The 27,625-nt window shown below is 47.9% G+C and overlaps 3 protein-coding genes across 5 annotated transcripts in view; 1 reads left to right on the forward strand and 2 right to left on the reverse strand.

The window, feature by feature from the left end:
- GLOD4 (glyoxalase domain containing 4) overlaps positions 1-12,447 on the reverse strand; it is a 20,329-nt gene extending 7,882 nt beyond the window's left edge. The window contains exons 1-8 of one of the 2 annotated variants that reach the window (XM_029927526.1): positions 12,304-12,447; positions 10,362-10,411; positions 9,467-9,587; positions 4,489-4,633; positions 1,936-2,072; positions 1,094-1,180; positions 706-819; positions 530-616 (exon numbers count right to left, since the gene is read on the reverse strand). In XM_029927526.1, the coding sequence (XP_029783386.1) occupies positions 530-616; positions 706-819; positions 1,094-1,180; positions 1,936-2,072; positions 4,489-4,633; positions 9,467-9,587; positions 10,362-10,411; positions 12,304-12,414 (852 nt within the window). In that variant the 5' untranslated portion in view covers positions 12,415-12,447. Of the gene's footprint in view, positions 1-529; positions 617-705; positions 820-1,093; positions 1,181-1,935; positions 2,073-4,488; positions 4,634-9,466; positions 9,588-10,069; positions 10,146-10,349; positions 10,412-12,303 lie in introns of those variants that run through there. The other variant, XM_029927527.1, reaches the window with a different exon arrangement.
- A 48-nt stretch (positions 12,448-12,495) lies between these two features.
- On the forward strand, positions 12,496-20,772 carry MRM3 (mitochondrial rRNA methyltransferase 3). Of its 2 annotated transcripts, none has more exons than XM_029928775.1 (4): positions 12,496-12,830; positions 13,074-13,318; positions 17,023-17,190; positions 19,500-20,772. In XM_029928775.1, exons 1-4 carry the CDS (start codon positions 12,517-12,519, stop codon positions 20,063-20,065), a joined length of 1,293 nt encoding a protein of 430 aa, XP_029784635.1. In that variant the 5' UTR covers positions 12,496-12,516; the 3' UTR covers positions 20,066-20,772. The 2 variants fall into 2 exon arrangements, with proteins under 2 accessions (XP_029784635.1, XP_029784634.1); XM_029928774.1 differs by having other exon boundaries at positions 12,505-12,830; positions 13,074-13,243.
- Positions 20,773-25,316: 4,544 nt separating this feature from the next.
- NXN (nucleoredoxin) overlaps positions 25,317-27,625 on the reverse strand; it is a 38,642-nt gene continuing 36,333 nt past the window's right edge. The window contains exon 8 of the mRNA XM_029928905.1: positions 25,317-26,956. Within this exon, the coding sequence (XP_029784765.1) occupies positions 26,774-26,956 (183 nt within the window). The 3' untranslated portion in view covers positions 25,317-26,773. The remainder of the gene's footprint in view (positions 26,957-27,625) is intronic.

Genomic DNA, 27,625 nt, shown 5'->3' on the forward strand with positions numbered 1-27,625 from the left:
GCTTGGGGGTCAAAGATTTTTAAAAGACGGGAGACTTGAACGTTAGTGTGCGAAGGAGAGCCACTCACTGGAAGGACAGCAGCGGCACTGCAGACGGGAGATGAGGGGCCAGAAGAGCTAAGGGGCGCGGGGTGCACCCAGCCGTTTCCCTCAGCGAGCGAGGTCACGACGCACAAAACAGAGCGGCCTGAGCACGTGTGAAGGGACAAATGCAGCACACAGTCATAAGGGGGGAGGGAGTTGGGGGGACGGACCCCTGGCTGGCTCAATCAGTAGAGCATGAGACTCTGATTTTAGGGTTGTGGGTTTGAGCCCCCATGTTGGGTGTAGAGATTACTTAAAAATAAAATCTTAAAAGAAGAGTCCTACGGGTAGCACTGAAAACACATATTCCTGGCTCAAAAGTCACCCCAACAAAAAAAGGACACAGCCGTGGAGCCTGTTGCTTTGGCCCTTACCCCCCACCCCCAACCCCTTAACACCATCGCTGGTGTGCCTATGGGGATATAAAGTCAGAAGTGAGACTCACATCATCCAACAACTTGCTTCCTTCTGGATCCATCTCAGAAAGTTCTCGAAATGCTTCATCTCCCACAAAGCAAATTTCATGTCCGTCCTACCCCAATAAAGATAAAAGAAATTTGGCGGAAAGATACCTTGCAGAAACCCCGGGTGCAGCCCGTCCCTTCCGTGAGTAATACTTACAGGGTCAGCCAGAATGACCACTCGTACTGTTGCTTTCCCTGGGGTGTCCAGACTCACCAGGGGAGTCAGAATCTTCTGGTTCTCCCTTTTCATTAAGTCTTCTAAGTCTGGCAACTTGAGGAAGACAAAGAGGCACAGTGAGCAAGGGGTCACGTACCACTCTCGCACCGTGGTCCTCAGCCGCCCTGGGGGAGTATCAGATCCGCCAGAGAGAACCCAGGCACCACGTGTTTCATTTCATTATCTCAGCTGCTCTTAAGACGACTGTTGAACTTGATACCAAAGCCACAATCAGAATGAACCTAAAGAAGTGGGGGAGCTGACATCCTTAGCAGGTTCAACGGGCTCGTCACAGAGCTTAAATCAGAGATGTAGGACCAGACGTTACCTCTTTTTGGGGGCAAGAGAAGGCAATTCTTCCAAAAGCTGCCGCATGGTCAACGGTACCCTTGATGCCCTGTAGCTCCAGCTTACACTGGAAAGAAATCAGAGAAGTCTATTTTTCGGAACAGGTTATATGGTTAAAAAAAAGAAAAGAAAAAAATTCAAATGGTACTAAAGAAATAAAGTAAAAACGAACGCTCCCTTCTAATCTCCCCAAAGGCAACTAGTCAACAGTTTCCTGGAAGACACATGGAAAAAACAGATCTTTTTTTTTAAAATACTAATGGCGGCATAATTTACACATTATTCTGTCTCTTGCTTTTATCCAATGTTACTATGTCAGCACATAAGGATTCACCCCACTCTTTCTGACAGCTGCGCAGTAATCCGTTCTCTGGCTGACCCATAGATTACCGCACTGCTCCTCTAATGCACAGGCCACTGAGGTTATTTCTTATCCTCTGCTGTTACAAACAGTGCTGTAGCAGATAACCTTGTGTACATGTATGGTGAGCACATCTGTAAAATAAATTCCTGGGAGCAGACCTGCTGGGTTAGAGTGCAAGGACTAAATCATGTACAACTGCTAGGTTAGTAAAATAAAAAAAAAGGATGAAAATCAGTCACTTCTGACTCCACAATTCCACTTCTGAAAGGTTATATCCCCCAAAATAAACAAAGGTAATATTTGGATGATGAGGTTATCAGCAATTTTTATTTTCTTCTTTCTGCTGACCTGTGTAAATATTGAGGCACTGTGAAAAAACTCTGAGAATAACCTTCACATTATCCTCATTTATAAGCCAAACTCAAAGTAACAGACTACTTCTCTCCAAGGTCACTCACCTGGTTATCAGCGTAGCCCAACAGAGCCCTTTGCTTCTCTTCATCTTTTTCATAAATGTTCATTCCCAGTAGATTAGACCAGTAGTTCAAGGATCTCTGAAGGTCAGACACCGCTAGAGTGACTTTTAACACAGGATCTGGAGAGTAATAAAACAGTAGGAATAGACAGGTCAGTGCAATGGAATAGAACCGAAAGACTAAATCAGGCTTTCGTATATACAAGAATTTAATTTATGAGAAGAATGGGATTTTAAGTCAGTACGAAAGGGCACATTATTCAATAAATGGCATGAAGAAAACTGGCTTGTCATTTGGGGGAAAAAAAATCACACCTTAAAAGGAAATGGCACAATGCATTCCTGATGGGTTAAAGGATTCAGTTTAAAGAATGAAATTATGGGGCGCCTGGGTGGTTCAGTCGATTAAACACCCAACTTCGGCTCAGGTCATGATCTCAAGGTCTGTGAGTTCGGGCCTGGCATTGGCTCTGTGCTGACACTCAGAGCCTTAAGTCTGCTTCAGATTTCGTGTCTCCATCTCTCTCTCAAAAATAAATAAACATTAAAAAACATAGAAAGAAAGATATCAAATCAGGGGCACCTGGGGTGGCTCGGACGGTTAGGCATCTGACTTCAGCTTGGTTCAGGTCATGATCCCATGGTCTGTGATTTCAAGCCCTGTGTCAGGCTTTGTGCTGACAACTCAGAGCCTGGAGCCTGTTTCCGATTCTGTGTCTCCCTCTCTCTCTATGCCCCTCCCCTGCTTGTGCTGTCTCTCAAAAATGAATAAGCATTTTAAAAAATAAAGAATGAAATCATGAAAATACTAAAAACAAATTATTGTTACAATTATTATATTGTATACATATATATCTCAAAAATAAAATATTTTTAAAAATTAGGGGGAAAATATCACAGAGGAATAGTAGGAGTTCAGCTTCAAAGTTAGTACACAGAGGCTCCCAGGTGGCTCAGTCAGTTGAGTGTCCAACTCTTGATTTCAGCTCAGGTCATGATCTCATGGTTCATGAGATCGAGCCCCAGGTGGTGCTACATGCTGTCAATATGGATTCTTCTTGGGATTCTCTCTCTCCTCTCTCTCTGCCCCTCACTCCTGCTCACATGCATGCTCTTTCTCTCAAAGGAAATGTATTATTTTTTAAAGTATATAAAGCAACAATCACCTATCAAACATAATCATAAAAGTCCCTTAAATCACCAGTGATGTTCAGAAACACCATCTGGCACTGAGTCCTACAGGGCCGGTCTAACCTCCCACCTGGGAACAGATCATGCTTTCCTCTGCTAAGCTCCGGAGGAAAAGCAAGTAGCATCAGACACACAATCAGACTCAGCAGACGGGCATCGGGCACTGAGGCGGACTAGTGAACGGAAGAGCCTGCATTTCCCATCTCAGGTCCGCTTAGAGTGTGTTCACTGACTGAAGGGACCGGCAGGGCGGCCTTTGCTATTCACCAGGTTTTTAAAAGCTGTCGTCTGCCATTGTTTTCCTTGTGGCAGAGCAGACAGCAGAATCTGTAGGAATGACACACATGATGAACATGCCGTGCACGTGAAACACGCGTGCGAAGTTTCTTTCCTCGAGGCAGGCAGCGTGGTGGGCTCCTTGCTTCCATTTCACCCTCACTCCCCTAGTACCGGCTCTATAGTTTAGGAAACTGACCGCAGCTGGAGACCAACTGGTCTAAGGGCGATCCCATTTCCTTTAGCAGTGATTCATTCAGGAGCAGGGGTGTGAATATATCTGACTGGAAATTTTGCAGGAAGATTCTAGCAAAAGTTTTGCTCCGCTTTTAATAAAAAGCAACAGGTTGAGGCGCCTGAGTGGCTCGGTCGGTTGAGCCTGACTTCAGCTCAGGTCATGATCTCAAGGTTCCTGAGTTTGAGCTCCGCCTCCGCCAGCCCACTTCGGATCCTCGTCTCCTTCTCGCTTTGCCTCCCCTGTGCGCATGCACTCTCTCCCTCAAAAATAAACACACCTAAAAAAAATTTTTTTTAAACAAAAAGCAACAGGAAGCCAGTCTCTCTGTCTCCTGCCAGATGAGAACGTGGGACCACGTAGCCCTAGTTGCTATCGGCAGCCACCCAGCAACCACGAGGGAACCAGCTCCAGGAGAGGCGGACCCCTGTGGGCGAGAGAACAGAGGGAGCAGTCGGATTCTTGATGCCGCTGCTGAGCTGCTGAGCCCACTAACACTGAACCATCCCTACCTATGGGATACCCGCTCCATGAGCCAGAATGTTTTCTTCATGTTCCAGCTCATTTGAGATTGGTCTTGTTACTCTCGGCTGAAAGCATCCTAACCAGATACATTATCAGTAGAGCAGAACCCAAACCGGTTTAGATCACCTGGAATTATGCAATAAAGTTCTAATATGAAAACATGATTTCTCAGAAAACAAACAGCGCCGGCTTGGGAAAGACGTGTCATGCCAACAATGAGACTTCACAGGAGAAAGGAATCTGGCTCCTCATTCCTTTCATCAAAGATGCTGTCAGACGAAGGGCTTTGACAAGTCCGGTTGTGATTACCTGATTGAGGCGGGCTCCGGTTCTGCAAGTAGAACTTATATCCTCCGGGGGCTTCGGTTTCAAAAACACCTTCTGTAACTTCGCTGAGTGGCCACTCTAGCCTCCTGGCATTGCTGACAGCCTGGCTAGAGGCGAGTGTGATGCCCTATGACAAACAGCAGTGTCATCGAGTGTGAAACCACAGGTCTTTTCTAGAACAAGGTAATGGGGCAAAACCCCACTGCCTTTACGTCATGCCACCCAAGATTTAATTGGCATTCAGATGTTTTGTGTAGTGACTTAAAAAAAATTTTTTTTAATGTTTTATTTATTTTTGAGAGAGAAGGAGAGAGACAGCATGAGCAGGGGAGGGGCAGAGAGAGAGGGAGACACAGAATCTGAAGACAGGCTCCAGGCTCATGAGCTAGCTGTCAGCACAGAGCCTAACGCAGGGCTCAACCCCACAGACCATGAGATCATGACCTGAGCCGAAGCTGGACGCTCAACCGAGCCACCCAGGCGCCCCTCGTCTAGTGATTTTAAAGTAGGTTTCGGACATGTTTCTCCTACGAAGATTCTAAATGCTGTGACTCATAGGACAGAAATTCAAAGGCTAGAGAAGTTTGATCCATTTAATACCAAAGATGATCTCTTTCATTTTTGTTTTTTAAAATTTTTATTCAACAAAGATAATTTCTTCTAATTTTAAAGATCTAGTCAGAGAAAATTTTTAAATTATTTTTGAGGGAGAGAAGGAGAGAGGGAGAGACAGAGAGAGAGAAAGCACGTGAGCAGGAAAGGGACAGAGAGGGGAAGGGAGAGAAGATCTGAAGTGGACTCTGAGCTGTCAGCACGGAGCCTGATGTGGGGCTCAAACTCATGAACTGTGAAATCATGGCCTGGGCTGAAGCTGAACGCTTAACCAACTGAGCCACCAGGCACCCCTAGTCAGAGAAATCGATCTTTAGTTTGCTAGCTACCTACTTAAGATGTTTTGTTTGTATTTTTGCTTTCTAAACAAAAAAATTTAAACCAACTATCAAGGTATCATTTAATCAAAATACCTAAAAATGTACACTATGTCTTCTGATAAGACCAGCTGCACTTCTAACTTGGATGATCTAACAGACTCTCCTGGGGCACCTGGGTGGCTCAGTCAGTTAAGTGTCCAATTCTTGATTTCCGCTCAAGTCATGATCTTGCAGTTGGTGAGACTGAGCCCTGCGTCAGGCTCTGCACTGATAGTAGAGCTGGCTTGGGATTCTCACTCTTTCCTCTCTCTCTCAGTCCCACACACACGCTCTCTCTCAAAATAAATAAACATTGGGGCACCTGGGTGGCTCAGTCAGTTGAGCGTCCAGCTTAGGCTCAGGTCATGATCTTGTGTTTGGGGGTTCGTGCCCAGCGTCATAGCCATCATCCACTCTGCAGCCAGAGTAAATTTTTTGAAACACACCCTACTACTCTCAAGACAGCAATCTTATGTTGTTTTTCCCCTACTTAAAACTCTTGATAGCTCATCATTTCACTCAGGGATGGCTTCTAATGGCCTGAAAGGCCCAACACTATCCGAGCCCATGTCATTTCTGACCCACCTCCTCCCGCTCTCCTCTTGCTGTTTGTTCCAGCCACACTGGCCTCCGTGCACTTCTGAGAATGTGCCAGCTGCTGTGAGGGCTTCTGCACAGGCTGTTCTCTAGGTGGACTGCTCTTCCCCACAATACCCAAGGGACTCTCTTCTCCCCTGTGAGCCCTTCTTCTAATGTCACCTCCTTGCTGATCCCTACCCTCGACACCTCCCTTAAAACCAAAACCAGTTGGGGCACCTGGTGGCTCAGTAGGTTGAGTGGCCGACTTCGCCTCAGGTTATGATCTCACTGCTCATGGGTTTGAGCCCCGTGTCGGGCTCTGTGCTGACAGCTCGGAGCCTGGAGCCTGCTTTGGACTCTGTCTCTATCTCTCTGCACCTCCCCTGTTCACTATCTATGCCTTGCAATTATTAAAAAACAAAACCAAAATACATTAAAAAAAAATAAAACTAAGATCAGTCTATTTGTCCCATAATCCCCAACCCCCTACTCTGCTCTATTCTTTCCCAGTAACAACAATCACCTTTGAAACAACATATCATGTGACTTATTTCTTTACTCCCCTGCCAAGCAGCATAGGTTTCTGCCTGTTTAGTTCACTGGTTATCCAAACTTTCTAGAACCGTGCCTGGCACATAACAGGCACTCAGCACATATTTGTGGCAGGAATAAATATCACAACAAATAATTTAACACATAGTTCATTTCACATATTTGTTAACATACATGTAAACTAAGTTCCTAGGTGTGAAACCGCAGGGCCAAAGGATGAATGCGTTCATTACTTCGATGCCGCAGCGGCGAGGGGGTGGTGCTGCACACACACACTGATTAGTAATGTGGGAGCGCGGCGCTTTCCTCACGCCCTTTCTGACCCAGTGTCATCACACTTTTTGATTTTTGCCAATCTGCAACGTGACAAATGGCAGCTTGGCAGTTGAACATTTTTTTCCCCAAAGTTTAAGAGACATTTCTAATTTATTTTCTGTGGCTGTCTATTGATAGTTTTTGCCCTTTTTTCAAAAAATTAAGTTGTTGATCCTCTTCTTTTTCACGTACGGGAGATCTTTACAGAGATGGGGGTCCTACGTAACCTGTTTTCCTTTCTGCCCCATGAACCGAGGCGCACAGTGGGTCCCTTTCATCAGGGATACTTTCCGGCCAGAGCCTCTCGGGAAGCCCCAGACGCGGCCGGGCTGCTCTCCTCCACCCTCACGATCTCTGGCCCCTGCGGCTCCATCAATCAACATCCGAGTGGGGCCGGTGCAATGTTCATGGCGCCGAAGTGGTCTTGTGTCTTTCTTCTCTCCCCGATTTGAATTTGGAGAGTGAAGAAAAGAAGCGAGAAATTTTCATATACACGTATTCACCAGATCCTCGGACCTCCACCTCCTAAACAGCACTCAAGCCCACCCGCTTCTCTCCACCGGCCACAACTACCAGGTTCGCGAGGGAGCGGCCAGTCGCTTTCCCCGCCCGCCCCCGGGCCGGGCCGGGCCGTTTCCTCACTTCCAGTTTGGCTCCCTTCCAACCCGACGCCCACGCTCCCGCCTCGTGGGCTCCTGTACACGACAAACACTTGTCAGTGCCCTGCTTCAAAGGGCTTCACTATTTTTAGAACGAAGTCTCAACACCCGCGTGGGACACAGTCCCGGCTGACTTCTCCAGCCTCACACATGACCACCTCGCTCCAGGTGCTGCTCACAGGTCCCTGGCCGCCACACTCCCCCTGCGCATGCGCCGAGGACACTCCTCTCACTCTCCCACCGCGACCCCACTCACCGGGCTCGGGTGTCACTTCCGGAGAGACTTCCCCGCACTCTCACCAATCTGGGAATAGGTTGGGGATTCTTCCCAGGTGTTCCCACATCTGCCTGTTCTCCTCCCAATCCTGGCACTTATCACACTGTATTGTCTCTTTACTGGTTTCCCTGCCAGACAGGAAGCTCCTTGGGCGGGGGCACATGCTTCATTCTACTGCACCCCCAGGACCTAACCAGGTACACGGCATACAGTAAGTCACCAAAAAAACCCCCCAAAAATCTATTAAATGAATAAATTAGTGAGAGACACACAAAGTGAGAAAAAGAAAAACAAAGATACTAATACGTTAAATCCGAACAGTTCTTTGCATTTACAAACCACTTTTATAGGTAATTTGATCCTCCTAAAAATTCCACCTTGCTTTCATTATTATTTTAATAGTGAGGGGCACCTGGGTGGCTCAGCTGGCTAAGCGTACAACTTCAGCTCAGGTCATGATCTCATGGTTCGTGGGTTCGAGATCCATGCCAGGCTCTGTGCTGACAGCTCAGAGCCTGGAGCCTGTTTCTGATTCTGTGTCTCCCTTTCTCTGTCCCTCCCCTACTCATGCTCTGTCTCTGTGTCTCAATAATAAATAAAGGTTAAAAAGTAAAAACAAAAAACAAAAAAACAAAAAAAAAGGAATATCGAGATCAAATGACCAAAATAAACATCTAGTACGAGGTAGGTTGCTTAGTAGAGAGTAAAAACTAGTGCCCCCATCTTGCTGTGTATTTGGGCCCAGAGACCTTGTATTTAGCACATAGTAACTGTTCAATAAGACGAAGATACTATAACTATTAGACGCATAATAATTTGAATTCTTGCATGAATGAGTGTAGTGCATGCAATGCCTTCTTCTCTTTTTCCTTCAAGCTTCTCAGGTTTTCCTCTGACTAGCACTGGCTGCAATAGCACATCCCAATCCTAACAGTTCACTAGAGAGAGATTTTTCTGGTGGGTGAGCAGGACTGATCAGACCAATGACTCTGGCCCTTCAACCTCTCAAGGTTCAGTCATTCCCCCAGAGGGATCTTGTCTCTGTCAAAGCTCTAAGTCTGATTTTTTAAAATTTTTTTGTTTTTAATGTTTGTTTATTTTTTGAAGGAGAGAGACACAGAGCACGAGCAGGGGAGGGGCACAGAGAGGGAGACACAGAATCCAAAGCAGGCTCCAGGCTCTGAGCTGTCAGCACAGAGCCCAACACAGGGCCTGAACCCATGACCCTGGGATCATGACCTGAGCTGAAATCGAGTTGGATGCTCAACCGACTCTTGATTTTGTTTGGCTCAGGTCATGGACTCACCTTTTGTGGGATCAAGCCCTCCATCAGGCTCCGCGCTGTTAGGGATTCTTGGGATTCTTTCTCTCCATTCCCTGCCCCTCCCCAGTTTGTATGCTCACTCTTTCTCAAAAAACAAACAAAAAAAAACAACCCAAAAACCTAAACTAAAAAAACCCCCCAAAACAACAACAAAAACTCCATAAAACTAATCAGTATTCTGCACCCAAAGGCCACCAATTCAACAGTCATCATAACTACAGTTGCATCAGGGATCTCAATAAATGGCACAGCCAAAAATCTGCTAGAATAAAATGACATTTACCATGAAGTCATTGCCAAGCTTGTAGTGTCCGATACCATAATTGTAGGTCAGTTCTGCGACAAAATGATCATCCTCAGGTCCAAATCCTACCATTGTTTTACTCCACTTCCCATCATAAGGCCTGGAGAAACGAAAGTTAGTGAACCCAGTGACCAGAGACACAATCTGCCGCAGGCCTCCCGGAAGGAACCCATGGGACAGAGCAGTGGGCAGTCACCTCTGGTCCTCTAGGCACCCAAGAGGGTGAGATGACCTCTCAGCCGGTGCTAAAAGCAGCTATGGACAGTACGTGTGGGTCCCACCACACAGGCTCCAGTGACCAGCTGTCTGGCACTTACTTGAGGGAAATATTCATTTACTTTTCTTTACAGTAGGGGACAGACCCCTATAAAGATGCTTCTCCAACCTGACCTTTGTTTTATTTATCCACCAACAAGCATGCAATTCTCATTAGGCTTGGAATTTTCCAGCTTGCTATGGTTACGAAGCTCAAGAGCCTCTCGGTAAAACTTTGCTTACTTTAGAGCATACACTTATTTGTGTTCTCGAAGCCTCCGCCCTAATTTATTGTCTCCCGAATTTAGTCCACTGCCTTTTACTCACTTTGAGAAACTGTCTTCTGTTCTCCAGGGGTATTTAAAGCCTAAACGAGATTTTAAGAAACAAGGTGTCGGGGCGCCTGGGTGGCTCAGTCAGTTTAAGTGTCCGACTTCGGCTCAGGTCATGATCTCACGGTTCCAGCCCCACGTCAGGCTCTGCTAACAGCTCAGAGCCTAAAGCCTGCTTGGGATTCTGTGTCTCCTTCTCTCTCTGCCCCTCCTCCACTCGCACTCAGTCTCTTTCTCTGTCTTTCTTCTCAAAAATAAATTAAAAAATTAGAAACAAGGTATCATACCCATTACAGGCAGCTTTGCAGCCCTCCTCAAATTCCTCATGCCGCAGAATCTAGTGAGGAAAGAGAATAAATTGTCAAGTGTTACCAGTACTGTACACAGCATATGTAGCACAAGCCAAAATGTTATAACACGGACATTCACAACGTGTAAGGTTTACTTGTAAGACATAGATAATGAGTTTTCTATCTTGCCCAGACTCGAAGTAGTAGAGGTAAAGAAGAACATTTTGACACCAACGGTCACGCAACCAAAGCTCTGAAATCTATACACTGGGAAGCAGTGCTGTCTAGTTAAAACAATGACAAAATCCCCCCCAAAAAACAAAGTATGGCCTTCAGCACTGGAGAATTCTCATTTGTAATTCTGGCTGTCACTCAATAGTCGTGTAACTCTGAGAATGTTGCTTAGGGTCTGAGTCTCCCAATGTGTCATGAAAACATAATTTGTTAGACCGTTTGACACAGAACCCCACACACAGCAGGCTCTCAGTGTCTTGGCTTCTACCCTCCTTTTTGATTCCCACTGCTACTGCTCCAGTTCAAGCTCCCATCAGTTCTCTACTAGCCTCTTAAAAATCATCCTCACTGGTCTTTTTCCTTAAGACCACCATAAAATTATGTGCCTAATGTACAGCTCTGATCACATCCTTATCCTCTTCTAAAATGTAAGACAGCCCCCTACTTACTGTGCTATAAAATCCAAACCCCTCAGCATTCAAGATACTATCAGAAGTAGTCCCAGCCTATGTGTCCTGATACCCCATCTCAACTTCATCCAAGTAATCTAAGCTAAGGGCACAGAAAACTAGTGGTGTTTCCCAAACAGACCTTACCTTTGCATTGGCTCTTCAGTTTTTCTAGTACACTTCTCCCTCTAATCTTGGTTTGTGGAAATCTTAGCTATCTTTAGAGATCACCTCAAATACAAGGTCTCCATGAATTATTTCCTGATGACTCAGCCCGAAGTTATATCTTTCCTGTTGTCTTTGTAATAATAGTAGCAACAGACACTTATGTAGCACATGTGTACCCAATACTACACATTTAACAGTATTTAATTTTCACAACAACCCTTTAATGGAGGAAACATGTTAGGGAGAGTTTTGTGGTTTTCTATCACTTATCAAGTTTGACTTCCATTACTGTACTATGTACAATGTACTATATACAAATCCAATTCTCCCCTCCACCTCCATCCTAGGCCAGGAACTTTAGTTGAAGATAGATACTAGGGTCATTTTTATTTTTGTCACCAAAGTTCAACACAGGATCATGAAACACGGAGGATGTATTTTAAATGACTCATGAATTCAGGTAACTCTCTTGCACTCCAAGACTTCTGCACTGTCTCTGCATTAAATTGCACTCTTGCACCTCTAAAGCCCTTACTTAAACTCCCCAACAGCTTCCACCAGCATTTGCCAGGTGATCCCTCTAGATCGCAGCTGCTCAGGCTGGAGAGGCCGCTTCCGGGTGTTGGAAAGAACTGATTCTGACTTAGGGCCGGAGCTTTTAAATATACAAAATGGACCATTCAAAGCAGTCCTAGAGAAGCAAAGCTCTAAATAGGCTGACTATCTAAACCAAAAGGGTCCAAACCGGAAGAAACTGATTTATTGTTTACCGGAAGAGTAGTATATTACTTTTTGTTTACGGACTTTCGCCCAAGGCTGGAAGCTCCACAAGGGTTGGGGCTCAGTATCTGTAAATGAACTTCTATGAAAGAAACGTGTGTAGGCACACAGTCGGCGACTAATAAAGGCCCTTTTCAAAGTTCATCTAACCCAAACAGTGACATGCAACGCTTCCCTTAGCTAAAATAACGCGACAAGGCTAAAAGAAGCCCAGAGCTAAGGTCGGACACCTGGGCCCTGGCTGAGATTCACGACACACCCATTTGTCCCCACCATCGCGGGCCAGCCCCTCCGGGCCCGGTCTGCACCTTCATCCCCAGGACATCGCGAAAGAAATGCGTCGTCTGGAAGCGGTTTCCCACTTTGAATACGAAGTGCAAAGCTCGACGAGTAGCCATAACCACCGGCTCCACGCCCATCACGCGTACAATACTGCCCGCCAGCGGCTGTGCAGACGGGTCGGTGACGTCACTGGCCGGCGCCGGCGCGCTTCCGTGACGCAACCCAAGGCGCGAGGAAAGATGGCCGCGCGGTTGAAAGGTTTAGGTTGGGCCACCCGGCCGCTGCTGCCGGTGGTCCAAACTTGGGACTTCCACGCGCGGCGCTGGGTCCGGGCGCTGCGGCGGAGCCCCGTGAGAGCGGTGTTTCCATCCGGACAGGTGGTGGAACGGAAGCCTGGTGCTGGGAAGCAGCCCCGCACAGCGGCGGCAGAGACCGCTCCCCACGAGCTGCGACGGAAGCCGTCGCTTCAGGTGCTTCCATCCCAGAAGCCCTGCACCTGGGAAGATTCGGGGCTTCGCTATGATAAAGCTTTACCCGGGGACAGAAGGCTGAGGTGATGTGTTCCTGAGACTTGTCATGTATTCCCGTTTCTCTTCCCGCCTGCCAACGGGACCTTACCGTCTTTCCTCCTTTTGGAAGACTTCTTCCACGTGCAACCTATTGGTTTTTATAATGCATGGAGGGCAGAATAAGTGTTTTCCTTGAAATTCCTTTGTTAATGTCCATGAAGTTCTTTCTGTGTGTCTCCGTAACAAGGATGTTGGTAATTAACCCGTCTTTTTGTTTCCACCCACAGCAGTGTAATGACAATTGTTAAGTCCAGGTCATTTCGGGAAAAGCATGGGAAGATCCTACTGGAAGGTCGCAGGCTGATTGCAGATGCTCTCAAGGCTGGTGCTGTACCAAAAGTTTTCTTCTTTAGCCGCCTGGAATACATAAAGGAGTTACCGGTTGATAAGTTGAAAGGTGTCAGCCTCATTAAAGTGAAATTCGAGGATATCACGGTTTGGTCCGACCTAGTAACACCACAAGGAATAATGGGTCAGTGCTTATACAGCGTGTCCCTAGAAGTAGAGACCTAAGATTATTTGTAACTATCTTAAGGTAGCAAGTTTTATTTAAATCAAATTCAAAATGTTATTGCCTAACCTTTTCTTGAGATGCGGACCAGCCCACGCACCCCAGGCGAAAGGTCCTGAGTAGGGGGGGTGGTGTCAGCCCATATCTATAAGAAAGAAGACAGACAACGTGAATGGTGGTAAAGCCACATTTTACTAAGATAGTCAGTGTCTTACATACCGTGGGTGGTTACATTTTTTCTTTAATGATTAGATAGTTCAAGGTCCTTGAAGTAAAGACATGCTCCAGAAAGGGTCATTCTTGTCAGGACAGTAGTAAATAACAGGAACAAATAAGTCATTACAAGGGAGGGATTCCCTAACAAAAGTCTGTTTTTAAGCATAAGATAAGCCTAAAGAATTCTCTTTTAGGGGATTTATATTCCTTAAGGCCCTTCAGCAGTTCTTCTTGGGCAAGACGCTTATCCTTTAAGAAGTAAATCTTTGACAGAGGTTTGTGTTTACTCCCAACAGCAGACAGTGAGCTAGAGACAAAAACAAAATAAGGGAAGGCTGGAGTTACTGATTGACCCAAATTGATTCAAAGCCTAAAAGTATATGCCTCTTTGCAAAGAAACGAGAAAATCATAGACAGGATGAACAGAAGCCACATGTGTGGCCCAGAAGGCCAAATGTTGTTTCACAGTCTTTTCGATTTGTTCTGCAACTTCCCAAATAGTTCACCTGCGCCCTGGAGGCATAGCCATCAACGGTCACTTATATAGATTCTCCTGTGCCCCGGAAGCCTTGCCATCAACTGCTGCCATGCAGGAGGTTTTTTGGCCTACTGGGCCCCGACATTGAGACACCCAAAAAAATACAGTTCTCAAATCTGTGCATCTTACAGTACTCTCAGTGGAAGCTGAAGCCAGTTTTGTTTTTGGGGGGGTGGGGGGTCATCATTTGTATTATGGTTCTTTATAGTCTCTAGGAATAACTACTCTTCCTCGAACATTATATTTTTAGGTTGCTTCTTCAACCTCTAATGTCCATCTAAAATTTAAGAAAATGCTTACTAAAGAATTTAGCCTTCCATTTGGACAAGACCACTGCCAGTGTGTAATAACCTTTCTGTCATTGACCCCCTTATTTTAGAAGTAGGTCTTAGCCGTAAGCTGCAAGCTGTTACTGTGTTTAGCCCATTGAATAGGAAACTGTCTTTTTTTATATTTGTTTTTTAATGCTTATTTATTTTGGAGAGAGATAGAGTGCGACTGGGGGAGGGGCAGAGAGAGAGGGAGACACAATATGAAGCAGCTCCAGGCTCTGAGCTGTCAGCACCTAGCCTGATGAAGGGCTCAAATTCATGAACTGTGAGATCATAATCTGAGCTAAGGTTGGACACTTAACCGACTGAGCCACCCAGGCTCTCCTAACTTAAGATTCTAAGAGACTGTGGTGTCTATGAGCACTTAGAAAGTCTTTTTTCTAAAAATATATTATTTTAAAATTTTAATGTTTTATTATTTATTTTTGAGAGAGAGAGGGAGAGCATGAGCAGGGGAGGGACAGAGAGAGAGGGAGACATAGAATATGAAGCAGCTCCAGGCTCTGAGCTGTCAGGACAGAGCCTGATGCGGGGCTCAAACTCATGAACTGCAAGATTATGACCTGAGCCAAAGTCGGACGTTTAACCGACTGAGCCACCCAGGGGCCCCAAAAAATTTATTTAAAAAAGGAAAAAGAAAATCTTTTTTCTAATTAATGGGAAGTCTAAATTCTTAATATCTTTTTGACATTGGAATTATATTTTAGATCTGAGAATTGAATGGCAATAAATGTAGAGGTTTCTCTTGGATAGTAAGGGACAGTCGGGGTAGGGGATGTTATCTTCAGTATTCTTGTGTTTAGGCCAGAGTCTCTCCTGCCAGTTGTGCATGTGTTTTCCTGTAGTGGGTAAAGTACAGCTATTAGTTGGGAGAGGAAGTTTGGGGACCATCTCTTGTTCTGTAACTCAGCAAGTCCTAAGGACCTGTGACCCTGCCGGTCCCCTAGGGTGGGGATTTGGACTGCTAAAGTCCTCCACTCGAAGTATCTGTGCTCTTGTTAGCTGTATCTCTAATTCCCTTCTCTGTGCTACAGTGCAAGTATCACTCATTTTTACCATGCTGGCCACTTTGGGCACATGTGTTGATAGAGACTAGACCATCGTGGACTTCTGTAGCCCTCTTCGTTATGACTGCTTTTATCATTGTGTGCTTTTAAGAATATATATTATTTAGCTTACCCTTTTATTTCGTATTTGAGAGGTGGAGTAAAAGGAGAAAGAGATAAGACTGCCTGTCAGGGTCCTGGCACATCTCTGAATCCAGTTAGGTGAGTCAGGCATCTAGCAGAGTGTTCTCGTCACTGCAGCCATACAGGTAGAAATGAAAGGACTTCGTGGGGGCGCCTGGGTGGCTCCATCGGTTAAGCATCTGGCTTCAGCTCAGGTCATGATCTCATGGTTCGTGGGTTCGAGCCCCGCGTCAGGCTCTGTGCTGACAGCTAGCTCAGAGCCTGGAGGCTGCTTTGGATTCTGTGTCTCCCTCTCTCTCTCTGACCCTCCCCTGCTCGTGCTGTCTCTCTCTGTCTCTCAAAAAATAATTTAAGAATAAGTACGTACTCTTGGTGGGGTTAAGTATAGGTATGTATTCTTGGTGCGAATAAATTGGAGTAGCTTTGGGGAGGACAGTTTAGTGGTATCTATTAAGAGTGCTTGGGGCTTCTGGCTGGCTCAGTTGGGAGCACATGTGACTCTTGCTCTCCGGGCCATGAGTTTGAGCCCCATGTTGGCGTAGAGATTAGTTAAATAAATATTTTTTTAAAAAGTGCACACACATCCTATATTGATTTTATATGCAAGTGTTTTTCATAGGGAAATGTTGGGACATATGCATAGAGAGGTATACAGGGATGTTCATTGCAGGGTTGTTTATAATAGGGAAAGTGGAAAATAATCACGTTGTTGGTGGGGAAGAACTAAATAAAGGTGGTATGTTCGTGTTACAAAATAATATGTAACAGTTAAAATCGGGTAGCTCCAGATAGATGTATGACATGGTAAGTTGTCTCAGACATCTGCTGTTACAGGACTGAGTAAGTAGATCACAGGATAATACATGGAGTATGCATTTTGTATGTAAAAGAAAAGAAGCACCTGTGTATGGGTAGACGTTTATATAGGTAGGGGGGCGCCTGGGTGGCTCAGTCAGTTAAGCGCCCAACTTCAGCTCAGGTCATGATCTCCCGGTTTGTGGGTTCGAGCCTTACGTTGGGCTCTGTGCTGACAGCTCAGAGCCTGGAGCCTGCTTCTGATTCTATGTCTTCCTTTCTCTCTGCCAGTCCCCTGCTCACCCTCTGTCTGTCTGTCTGTCTGTCTCTCTCTCTCAAAAACAAAGGTTTAGAAAAATATATGTAGGTAGATGCATGGAACCAGTTCTGAAGGGATACATACATTCTAAGAGTGAAAACAGTTATGGGGAGGAGGTGTCATGACAGGAGTTTATGTATGATTTTCTTTCAATCAGAATGTATTCATGTAATAATTGTGTAACTAAGAACACAGAAAGATTGACACATAAAAGAAAAGCCAAATTATCCGCCATGTTAAATCAGACAAATGAGCTGCCTGTTTTGTTTCATCAGGGATTTTTGCCAAACCTGACCACGTTAAGATGACCTACCCAGAGACTCAGCTTCGCCATTCGCTGCCCTTATTGTTGATTTGTGACAATCTCCGTGACCCTGGGAACCTGGGGACCATTCTGAGATCTGCTGCTGGTGCAGGCTGCCGCAAAGTGTTACTCATCAAAGGTCAGAGCCCTTGTTCCTGGGTGGGTTGGTCGGCCATATGTAAGTGCGCTGGCTCTGTGGACAGACATACATGGATTAGAACCTTGGGTCTGCCTCTGATTAGCCGTTTGGCTGTGAGCGATATTCTGAGTGTCATGTTCCTCATCTGTAAAGTGAGCATAACAGAATCTCCCCGGTAGGGTTGTTCTGAGAATTGAGACGGTGCACGTGAGGTACTTAGCACTCTGCTTGGCAAACGTTAAGTACTTCAGGACATGTCAGTTATCTTTTAAGATTATTTTGACACCGGCCAGGATATTAAAGAACTTACAATCAGTCGAGGAAGGAAATAGATGCCAGTTTTAACACTTCATTTCAAGTCCTTTATTTAGTGATCTTGAGTTCCTAAACTGTTGGGCATATGAAGCCTTCCTAACTCTAGACATTCTGAATCTTGTAAAAGGAGTTATGGTTATGAACAAGATTATGAAATCGGGATGCATTTGCCTTAGCCTCGGGATGGGTCCAAGCCCCCACACAAGTTAGCCTCATGACATTTCTCTCTGCTGTCCTCAGAAATTGGGATGAATTGGCTTGGTTCTAAACAGACTTGCCTAACAGCTGGGACCTAAAATGCCTGTTACACCTTGCAGGGGGGTTGGGAGTGAGGGGCATTCATCGAACACACTCCAGCTCTCATTCACTGTAAGCTACCAAGGACACCTGCTGCTGAGACTTGCCTCAGTTGCTCCTTTCACCCCTTCAGCCCAGTCACACGTTGTGGGAATAGATGGAGCAGATGGAGAGATGCCGGCATGAGAGCTAGGTGCTGGGCTTCCATCATCGGTACCCCGCTTGCCCACCCCATTGTTGAGATCTCTGAGAGCCGGTGTGGTGTGCTTGCTGCGTTCATGGTGGTGGCCGGTGCATAGGACGAGGGGAGTAGGGAGCACTTGGTGTGGTGCCCGGCATGGAGGACGTGGGGATGAGGGGGCCCATCCCATCTGTCCCTTACTCCCCGCCAGGGAGAGGGCGCGCACTGGATGGCTCCCCTCGTGAGTCTCGGTCCCTCTTATCCTCCCCTGTCGCCCGCAGCCTCTCGACATACAGCCCAGCTCTTACCCCAGTTCCCTGCAGTGACTGGGAAAGTCCGTGGTTGGCAGCAGGAGTGGGCAGTGTTACCTTCTGTGTCTTATTTTCCTTTTAAAATTTGGCCTGCCTACTTACTCTGTTCTGAAGTTGGGTTACTTTTTACAACAACTCATAATGCAGAGAGTTGTGTTAACAAGTTAGGGGATGGTGGCAGGTATGTGGTGCCCTGGCCCAGCTGTCTCCCCCAGCCTGTGGTCCTGACAGAGACCACGTGGAAGTGGCTGGGCTTAGCCTGTGTCTCAATATAGAAAATAGTTCTGTGGTTTGAGAAGGCGTGTGCGTGTGTGTGTGTGTGTGTGTGTGTGAGAGAGAGAGAGAGAGCAAGCGAGCGAGCACTGTTGCCTTGGCTCTCCATGGGTCACTGTAATTGCCCCCCATCTAATTTCCCCTCTTTAGGGTCTTCTCTGCTCTGGTGCAGCTTCAACATTGAAGCCAAATGGGTCTTTCTAAAATGTAAACCAGATTCTGTCACTACTTTGCTTAAAATCCTTTCGCAGTATTACATAGTCCAATGGATAAAATCCCAACTCCTCAATCTGGCATACCCAGCCTCCTTTAAATTGGTCCTTGCCTGCCTCCTATTTCATCTCCCACTCCACCCCCACCTGCTATTGGCCTGATCACTTTACTTAACAGTTTTTGGACTGTGGCGCTCTTCCCCCTTCTATCATTCTGTCCTCTGCCCCCACCTTTCTTTGACAGCTTCCTCTTATCCTTCAAGATCCATCTCAGTGTCATATTCTCTGGGACATTTTTCCTGATCGCTCTGTTCAGTACAAGGGTTTTCTGTTGCCCCGTTCATACTTCTTTTACATCAACTACTGATACTGTAGTCACGTGTTCAGATAATGTCCGACCACCATCGCTCACAGTACCATGAGCTCCTTGAGCTTGGGGACTTTAAAGCTCTTTGCCTCTCCTGTGCTGTGTCTGGCCCGAGTGGATGGCAGCTGTTGCAGGGATGGAGACGGTCTCACTTAGCGCCAGCAGGAGGCCACCCTGCAGTCCCTTTGCTGGGCACTGCTGTAACTGGGGAGGCAGAGGTCCAGGCTATCTAGAAGGCTACAGTAGGACATGTTTTGCTTTCTCTCCTGATCCGGAATTAATCTGATTTACTGCAAAAACTCCTTGTCTGGGAAGGTTTATAATCTTAATTGGATCCTGTCTCTATTTTCTAGGCTGTGTGGATGCCTGGGAACCCAAAGTTCTACGGGCAGCAATGGGTGCACATTTCCAGGTGCCCATCGTCAGTAATCTGGACTGGGAAACGGTGCCTGACCACCTGCCCACCGACACCCGCGTCTACGTGGCTGACAACTGTGGTCTTTACGCCCAGGCTCACATGTCTAATAAAGCCATTGATCACGGCTGGGTATGTGATCAACAACTCTCGAAGTTACACAAGTATGAGGAGGAGGAGGATCTAGAAGCTGGAGCCAGTAAAGCCTGGCTCCCTGAAGTTGAGGTGCAGAGTTATGACTTGGACTGGACAGAGGCGCCAGCAGCTGTGGTGATAGGCGGGGAGACCCACGGCGTGAGCCTGGAGTCCCTGCAATTGGCCGAGAGCACCGGGGGCAAGAGGCTGTTGATCCCCGTTGTGCCCGGTGTGGACAGCCTAAACTCGGCTATGGCTGCAAGCATCCTGCTTTTTGAAGGGAAAAGGCAACTGCGGGTAAGGGCAGAACACATGAGCAGGGACAGAATTTACACTGAGAGGGATCGTGGAAGTCAGTCCTTGGTTTGAGGTGGTGCCCAGCGCCTGCTGCATTGTTAAGAGACAGATAGGCAGGATCAGCTACTGGGGTTTCCCAGGCCCTTTTCAGGAGGCAAGAGGTGGGCAAGATGTAATATGATTATTGGAAAAATCAGGATTTCCATGAATTTCTGCTTATCCTCAAAAGTAACAAGGGTGAGAATTCTTTCTGAGGTCTCCCCCAGCTCCCAAGAGAGCCCAGAGAGCAAGCGTGACTCGTGCCCCAAGTAGTGGCAGAGTTGGATTGCTTCGGTATGCTTGACGGGAGGGGGTTTTGCAGGAACAGTCTCTGGCTGGCTGTGCTCTCCCAGGCTGGTGCCCCACTGTGGTCTGGGCCTGCCCAGGGCCTCATACAGATGTTTGATGCAAGTGGCCCACGGATTGTTCTTGAGACCCTCGAGGCCCCGTCAGCTTTTAGAAGGTAGAAGAGCCCACAGTGTTCATACAGTACTAAGCCCGCCGAGGCTGGGGCCATGGTCCTCCAGCTTCACCAGGGTCACGAGGCCTGTCACACCAGCAGGCTAGATCTGGGAGGCAGCTCAGTACCCCTGGAGTCTGTTGACGTTTGTTCTCTCGGCATCTTGGAAAAGTGCTAAGAAAACGAGGTCACTGAAAGGATGAAGCCAGCGTCCTGAAGGCTTGTCCCTGGATTGTTGTTCCTGCTGATTTTTGTTAAAAATAAAGATCAATGGGGCACCTGGGTGGCTCAGTCGGTTGGGCGTCCGGCTTCAGCTCGGGTCATGATCTCGCGGTTCGTGGGTTCGAGCCCTGCGTTGGGCTCTGTGCTGACAGCTCAGAGCCTGGAGCCTGCTTCGGATTCTGTGTCTCCCTCTCTCTCTGATCTTCCCCTGCTCCAGCTGTCTCTCTCTGTCTCTCAAAAATAAATAAAAGAAACATAAAAAAATTTGAACAGAAATCCTTCTTTAAAAAAAATAAATAAAATAAAAAAGATCAATGACCGGACGACAAACCCTATGTCTTGTTACTGTTAGGAAAAACAAAACGCAGAACAGTATCCAGCAAATAATTCTAAGCCTACTTTATCACACTGGGTGAAAGGAAAAGAAATTTGCGTCCCCTTCACTTTACAGCCAGTGGCTTATATACCATGCGTTGTGAGTTCTTTTTGCACATTGGTGGATATAATTTAGCAGAGAGGAGGGCAACTTTTCCTTTTCTTTAAAATGACCACAAGGGCAGCAAACAGTGGTGATGCCCTGCTTTGTTGAATGATGGTGGAAAGTCGCTTTCTCGAACTCTTTACAATTTTAAAGCCAACATTTGGTTTTTCACCATTTCCCCAGAAAAGAAGAATTAAAGAAGGAGCAGCGTCTGACAGCCCCTCCACTGGCTGGAAGAGAAGGTTGGCCAAGCTGACCGAGCGGCCGCCTCCTGGCCTTTGTGTGGAGCGGAGCACGAGTGGAGGTTTCTGCCACAAGGTGGCGGCCGCGCTTCAAAACCACTCCAAGCCTGAACGGAGGGGCTGGGGTTTTTCCTGGATTGAAGTTGTTGAAAAAGGATGGAGTGAGTCTCTCTCCACAGAGAGCAATTTGTAGGACATTTGTGCTCAGAGGTGCTGAAGGTGGAGACCCATCCAGATTCTCATTCTCTCAGAATCTGAAGCACCGATAGACGCTGGACCAAAGACTCAGGGAAGTGGTTGCCGCAGGGAAAACTTCCTTCGAATGGGACCCCTGGGAAAGTAGCTCTGGATAAATGCTGATGTCCCCATATGCCTGGAACTCACACTGGGAGGCCTCACCCTGGTTTGGGGCTTCCAAGGCAGGGAGAGCTGCAGTGTCCCCTTCCCTTCCCCCCAGCTCATGGTGAAAACCAGGTCCTTAAGGCCCAGAGGATAAGCAGACCTATGGGGACCGGTTTGTACCAGTTTCACCTGTGACCTCCTACCACTAGCCCTGTGGATCTTGAAACACCAGATGTCCCCTTCCAGGCTGAGCTTTTATTTATTTACTTATTTAATGTTTTTATTTTTGAGAGGGACGGTGTGATCGGGGGAGGGGCAGAGAGAGAGAGACACAAAATCCGAGGCAGGCTCCAGGCTCTGAGCTGTCAGCACAGAACCTGTTGTGGGGCTCAAACCCACGGACTGTGAGATCATGACCTGAGCTGAAGTTGGACGCTTAACCGAATGAGCCACCTGGGCGCCCCAAGCTGAGCTGGTTTTAGCTGTGTTTTTGCCATTTTGCCACATGAAGTCTCCAGAAGCAGCACCACACACACAGGGCCCCATGGCGAGTGCCGAAAACCACCAGCTGTGCCACAGGGCCTGGTGCCCCCTGGGCCAAGCCTACCCCCGCCCTAGCACTCACTTAAAAGATCTTTAGGAAACGCTCATGTAGATACCTTTAAACTCCAACAACTTTCTCTCTTCAGTGAGTGCACAGGCTGGAAGACGAATGGATGAGCTATCTTGCTGTGGGCAACTTAGTCTGACCCAGCTGGCTGTGTGTGTTGGTGCAGCTGAGACAGCCTAAAAGCCGGGGCCTTGCGGATCGGCCCTGGAAGCCGCGGCCCACGCTCAGAGCCCACGCAGGACAGAAGGTCTGAATACGCTACAAGTGGCATCGGTTTTCTTAACTACATGCGTCCTGTAGGGGAGCCACCTTCAGCTGAAGCCTCGTTGTCAGAGGGCCATCCCCAAAGCCGCTGCTGCTTCACAATGCACAAAGGGAACAAAGGGGGATGAGACATCTGCGACAGTCTGGCCTCCCAGCCGGCCTCCTACCTCTGTGATGGGAGGGGGTGGTGCAGACTGCAGACCGGCAAGCGGACTTCTTTCCAAGTCCTGTGATGTCTGAAGGAGAGTTCTTTAGCCCTGGATCCTAAGATCATGCCTCCTCCTGTATCCTAGTGCCAGCCCGTGTAGGCCACTCACTGACCTGTGTGAAGCATGAGCATCTAGACTTGAGGCCGCCTGCCTCCTTAGGGCTGCACAGTAGCCTATGGGCTTTGGGACAGACTTTCATGGGTTAGCACATTATTTGACAGAAATCCAGCAACACATCTTCTGGCTTGGGAAGTCCAAAAGCCCCAGGGGCCGTGGAAACACAGCATGCCTTAAAGGAAGTGGATTTTCTTCATGCTTTCACATTTGAGGCATGCCCAGGACATCCTAACGTCATATTTCCCCCATTGGAAGGAGAAATCCCAGCCATGAAGTGGACCCAGTGTGACATTTTCCTACAAACAGCCTTGGTTCCTGGAAACCACGTCACTTGCACTATTTACTAACACTGAATAATCAAGAATGAAGCTAACAGACAACAGCCATTTGTCAACAGAGAATTTTCCCTTGAGCAGCCTGCTTGGAAGAAGGCCATAGGGACTCTTGCCCCTGTTGGTGTCCACAAAGAGGGATATAGGTTCAGTGCTCGCTTCTTCAGCACCGCCGCTGCAGGGAACTTGACAGGCCCTGAGCTCCAGGCCTCCTAGTCAGTCCTCTGTTCACACGGCACCACCCAAAGAGGCACTGCCGAAGCTTCCCATTGGCCACATGGCCATGTCCCAGGCCCATGGGGAAGCATGGACCTGCTCCGCCTGGCCCAGGGAAATGACTTACGGAACAGGATGTGCCCACACCCGAGCCTGTGTGATTGAGGGGACTGGGCCAGTTGCCTGTTCATGTCCCTCCTGGAGCCACGATTCCAAGTCTACATGTGCGTGCACACATGTGCTATTCTCCCTAAGCAGACACAGCGACACCTCATTAGGTCCTGCTGATCTATTCTTGGACCATGTTCTATGTCTAGATCATTGCAGAACTCTGTTTGCTACCCTGGAACAAGGCAGCAGGTGGAGAAAACAGCTTTTCAGTGTCTTTAATTAGGCAAGAGGCAAAAACAAAGTCTGTCTGAAAATTACCACTTGAAGTTTGGCTGATGCCAAAACTTCCTGGCTCCCTGTGCTTGGATAAGTGAGAGCCACTGAATTTGAGGACATACTTGGTGAAGGGGGCAGGGGGAAGCTTCTGGAAAGGAACTTGAGTTGCCCTCTGACATTTACCGCTGCCCACTGTACATACCAATTCCAAACACACCCTTTTTGTGAACAGGATCTTTATTGCTGGGGACAGGTAAAAAAAAATCTCATCTGTTGTGAACATGCGTAGCGTCAGATCTGGAAGTCATTGTGGTGAGCAGAGAATCTGGAAGCCCAGGGTGGCATTTTTACAGCCACCTTCCTGCCTCAACCTGCTGGGGCCTGGTTTTCCTTGCTGCTGATGGAAGCCGTTGACTGTATCACAGCTGGGGCTTTAACCTGCTTCCAATTAGTGACAAGAATTAAGGTATTTTGGAGCTGCTTAGTGGGAGTTAAGAAGCCACCCACTTTGCACCAAGAGCCTTTAAGATCTCACACCACTGAGCCAGGTCTTTACTGGCACTGGGAAGTGGTCCTCCCCCAGCATTTCCCCTCAGAGCTGCCACTATATAAACCTACAGCTTTTTTAGTAAACCTCCCCAGTGACCTCAGCCTACACACCCACTCTAAAAGGGGGATTCTGGTGCCAAGGATCAGCTGACCTTAGTGTCAAGCAGTTCCATCAGCCTTGTATGGGCCACAGGAGAATCACCGATGACCGAATGTTTCTGCTGTGGTGACTTACAGGGACTCCTCCCTGGACTGTGTTCCTCCTGCACCAGAAGAGAAGTAGTTGCTGAGCGACCACTTTTCCTCCAAGGCTGTCATGATCTAGGACCTAGGCAGAAATCCATCTTCTGAGTCGGGTTGACCTCACCTCGTCCCCACACCCACCACACTTCCAGGGGAGACACTGGCAATGGTCCTGGAGAAGCCCCTCGCCCAGGATAGAGCTGGGGTTGAGGGTCTCCAACTGTTGCCCATTCCCTACCGGGAGAGCCGCGCGGGATCCCTTGTTTCTGCAGCCTTCAGAGCACTTGCTCCCCTGTGGGAGGCAGTGAGCACCCGTATCCACGAGAATGCCTGTGACTGGAGACTCTGCCCTCCACAAGGGCAAGTGGAACCAGGAGAGATGCCAGCCAGGGCTGCAGCAGGGATCTGCCTCTGGTGCATGGACCGAAGGAGCTCCCTGGCCTTAGGATCCCACAGATGACCATGCTGCTTAGTTTCGGCTCTCAAAAATTCTGAAACAGCTACTAGGTATCCGATGAAAGTCAAGAGGATCTTTTTTGTCTCCCACCCCCCAGGGCCCAGCACCACAAGCAAAAAGATTTCTGTATTAACCACAGGAGAGGACAAGTCATGGATAATGTCCAGAGATGCCTGCTTTATTTCTTATTAGGTGATTGCATTTCAGGCTGTGACATCACATAACTGTCTAATTACCAGCTAACTTTGTACCTCTGAACTACAAATCAACAGTCCAATTCAGCAAGGGGCAACGGTGCCAATGGCTGACGGGGGGCTGGGTTTTCTGAGTCAGTGGTCTTGGCTGACAGTACTGTGAGCGGAGCCAAGGGTAAGGCCTGCGATCACGTGAGAGACCCTAACACCGGGTTGAGATAGGCCCAAATCCTGGGAATCCCTAGGTGAAGCCCTCCACCCCAAGTCCCAAGGGCTTGGTGTTATTTTCGGCTTGGGATCTGAGCTACATGAGCTGAGCAAAGTGGACCCAAAGCCTACTTTTAGTTGACGTGTCCTCTGCTCGCACTGCCATCCTAGTGTACAGCTCCTTCTGCAGGTTCTGAGGGAGAAAGCTAGGCTCCTGGTAATTTGTTTTCTCTTTTTAGTTCTGCTTTGCAAAGAAAAGAGGGATGACAGGGGTAACCAAAGGTGGACACAGGCACCGCAGCAGAGCTCCAGTGGCCCCGGGCCCAGAGCCAGGCCGAGTCAGAGGTCTGTGCTGGTGAGGTGGGGCTCCTCCAAGAACACATGACTGGGTGCCTCCTCTCGGGAAGATGTCCAAGGGGAAGAATTTATTAACAGAATTCCAAGACAAGTAGAGGCTGTTCGTATGAGAAGGCAGTAACTTGGAGAAGGCAAGATCAAGGAAGAAAGATGCAAGGAAAAAATCAGAAGTTCTTAGCACGTGGTAGGAGCTCAGAGTAAGCAGTTACTGAATGAATCATTACCACAACTACTCTTTTTCTCACCAGAAAAGAACACAAGCTCCCTTTGAGATCGTGAAATCCCCGGCCCAAGAACCGACTGCCAAGCTGGTGTTTTCCCCTCACACCAAAAGGGAGAGTCACTAGATGAAGTCACTCAGGAAGGGATGTTTCCACGGGCAGCTCTAACCTGAGGCTAGCAAGGCCTCGGCCCTTTCCCTGCTGCACCTGCATGGACGTGTGTCACCGGGCTGTCCGGGGCCCTGCGTGTGCATGCTGACACCAGAGGCCGAGCCAGAGCACCAGTGCACTGTCCCTTCACGCTCGCTCAGCAGAAGGACGCCTGGCAAACACTGCACCAGGAGCTAGGGACTGAGAGTGTGATGCAGTCCCGGCTCTGGCCGGAGCAGGCCAGCCCCGGGAATCCCGGGCAGTCTCCAAACATGGTGGGTTCTTCTGCTGCTGAGAGCATGTGCACCTTAGGGTGCGAGCTGAGGAGTTAATGCAGAAAACAAGGCACCACAGAGAGGTTGGACACTTGGGTTGTGTGATTCAGGACACGCTGGAAAAGTCCAAGGGTGGAGGGAAGGAAGGGGAGGAGGAAGAGGAGAAGACCAAATTTTAAATAACGTCTCCTGAGGCAGGAGCCCTACTAGATGGGCTCTGGCTTGAGCTTTTCTGCTAGGAAGTCATTCACAAAGGCCTCCACAATGGCGGGGGTGATCTCTTCCACGTCCATCACATACTTGGCCCGGGCTGACATGTCCAGAATGGTGAGCAAAGGGGCCGCCTCAGGCAGGTTGGTGTAATCTCGCAGGGAGTCGGTCATGTCATCCTGGAAGTCACCAGAGGGGGAGAACACCAGTAAGTTTTCAAGAAAGAGGCCACAGAGTCCCCAGATTCCCCAGATGGCATGGAAGGCAGCCACTCCCATCACCCTGAAGAGCGGGCTGCCATCGGGAAGGATAGGCTCTCACAACAGGGAGCAGGGAGGGGGTGGGGGGTTTGTGAAGTTCTCTCTGCATCTCCCCCAAACCACTAGGCGAGTCCTCTTTCTTCAGTAGCACAAAAACAACCCTAATATGCTCTCTGCTTTGTAAAAATGTGATGTCTTCTGATCACTTACTTTTGCAACTGCCTCTCAACTATTTGCAGCCCCACTATGGTGAACTGAGGCCAATCTGGACTTCAAGTCTGGAATGTTTTTAACAGAAACAGCTCACTGTCCCTACCGCACCCCTGCGGTTTTGGGGGTGAAACTGTACAGCCAGTACAGAAGACAGGGCCACTACAGTACTTCCGGAAGCGTATACATGTGGCCGCGTTTCTCCTACATTCCCAGAGACCGTCCAGATGAATTTCCCTTATTAAGTACAACAGCAAACCCAGACACCCAAAGACAAAAGACAGACCTGTAAGGGAGCAACTTTCTGAGATTGCATTTCATGCGACCGACCTCCATTTGGTAGATAACAGGAAATGGGCTCTGTATAGCCACCCCGAC

This window comes from Suricata suricatta, chromosome 17 (assembly GCF_006229205.1).
Source record: "Suricata suricatta isolate VVHF042 chromosome 17, meerkat_22Aug2017_6uvM2_HiC, whole genome shotgun sequence".
In the NCBI taxonomy this organism is placed as follows: domain Eukaryota; kingdom Metazoa; phylum Chordata; class Mammalia; order Carnivora; family Herpestidae; genus Suricata; species Suricata suricatta.

Bases quoted from the DNA above. Each gene is read 5' to 3' on its own strand.
- MRM3 (XM_029928775.1), top strand. From the start codon at position 12,517: ATGGCCGCGCGGTTGAAAGGTTTAGGTTGGGCCACCCGGCCGCTGCTG. The intron at 13,319-17,022 runs GTCAGTGCTTAT...TTGTTTCATCAG, and splicing joins AACACCACAAGGAATAATGG to GGATTTTTGCCAAACCTGAC. The intron at 17,191-19,499 runs GTCAGAGCCCTT...TCTATTTTCTAG, and splicing joins CAAAGTGTTACTCATCAAAG to GCTGTGTGGATGCCTGGGAA.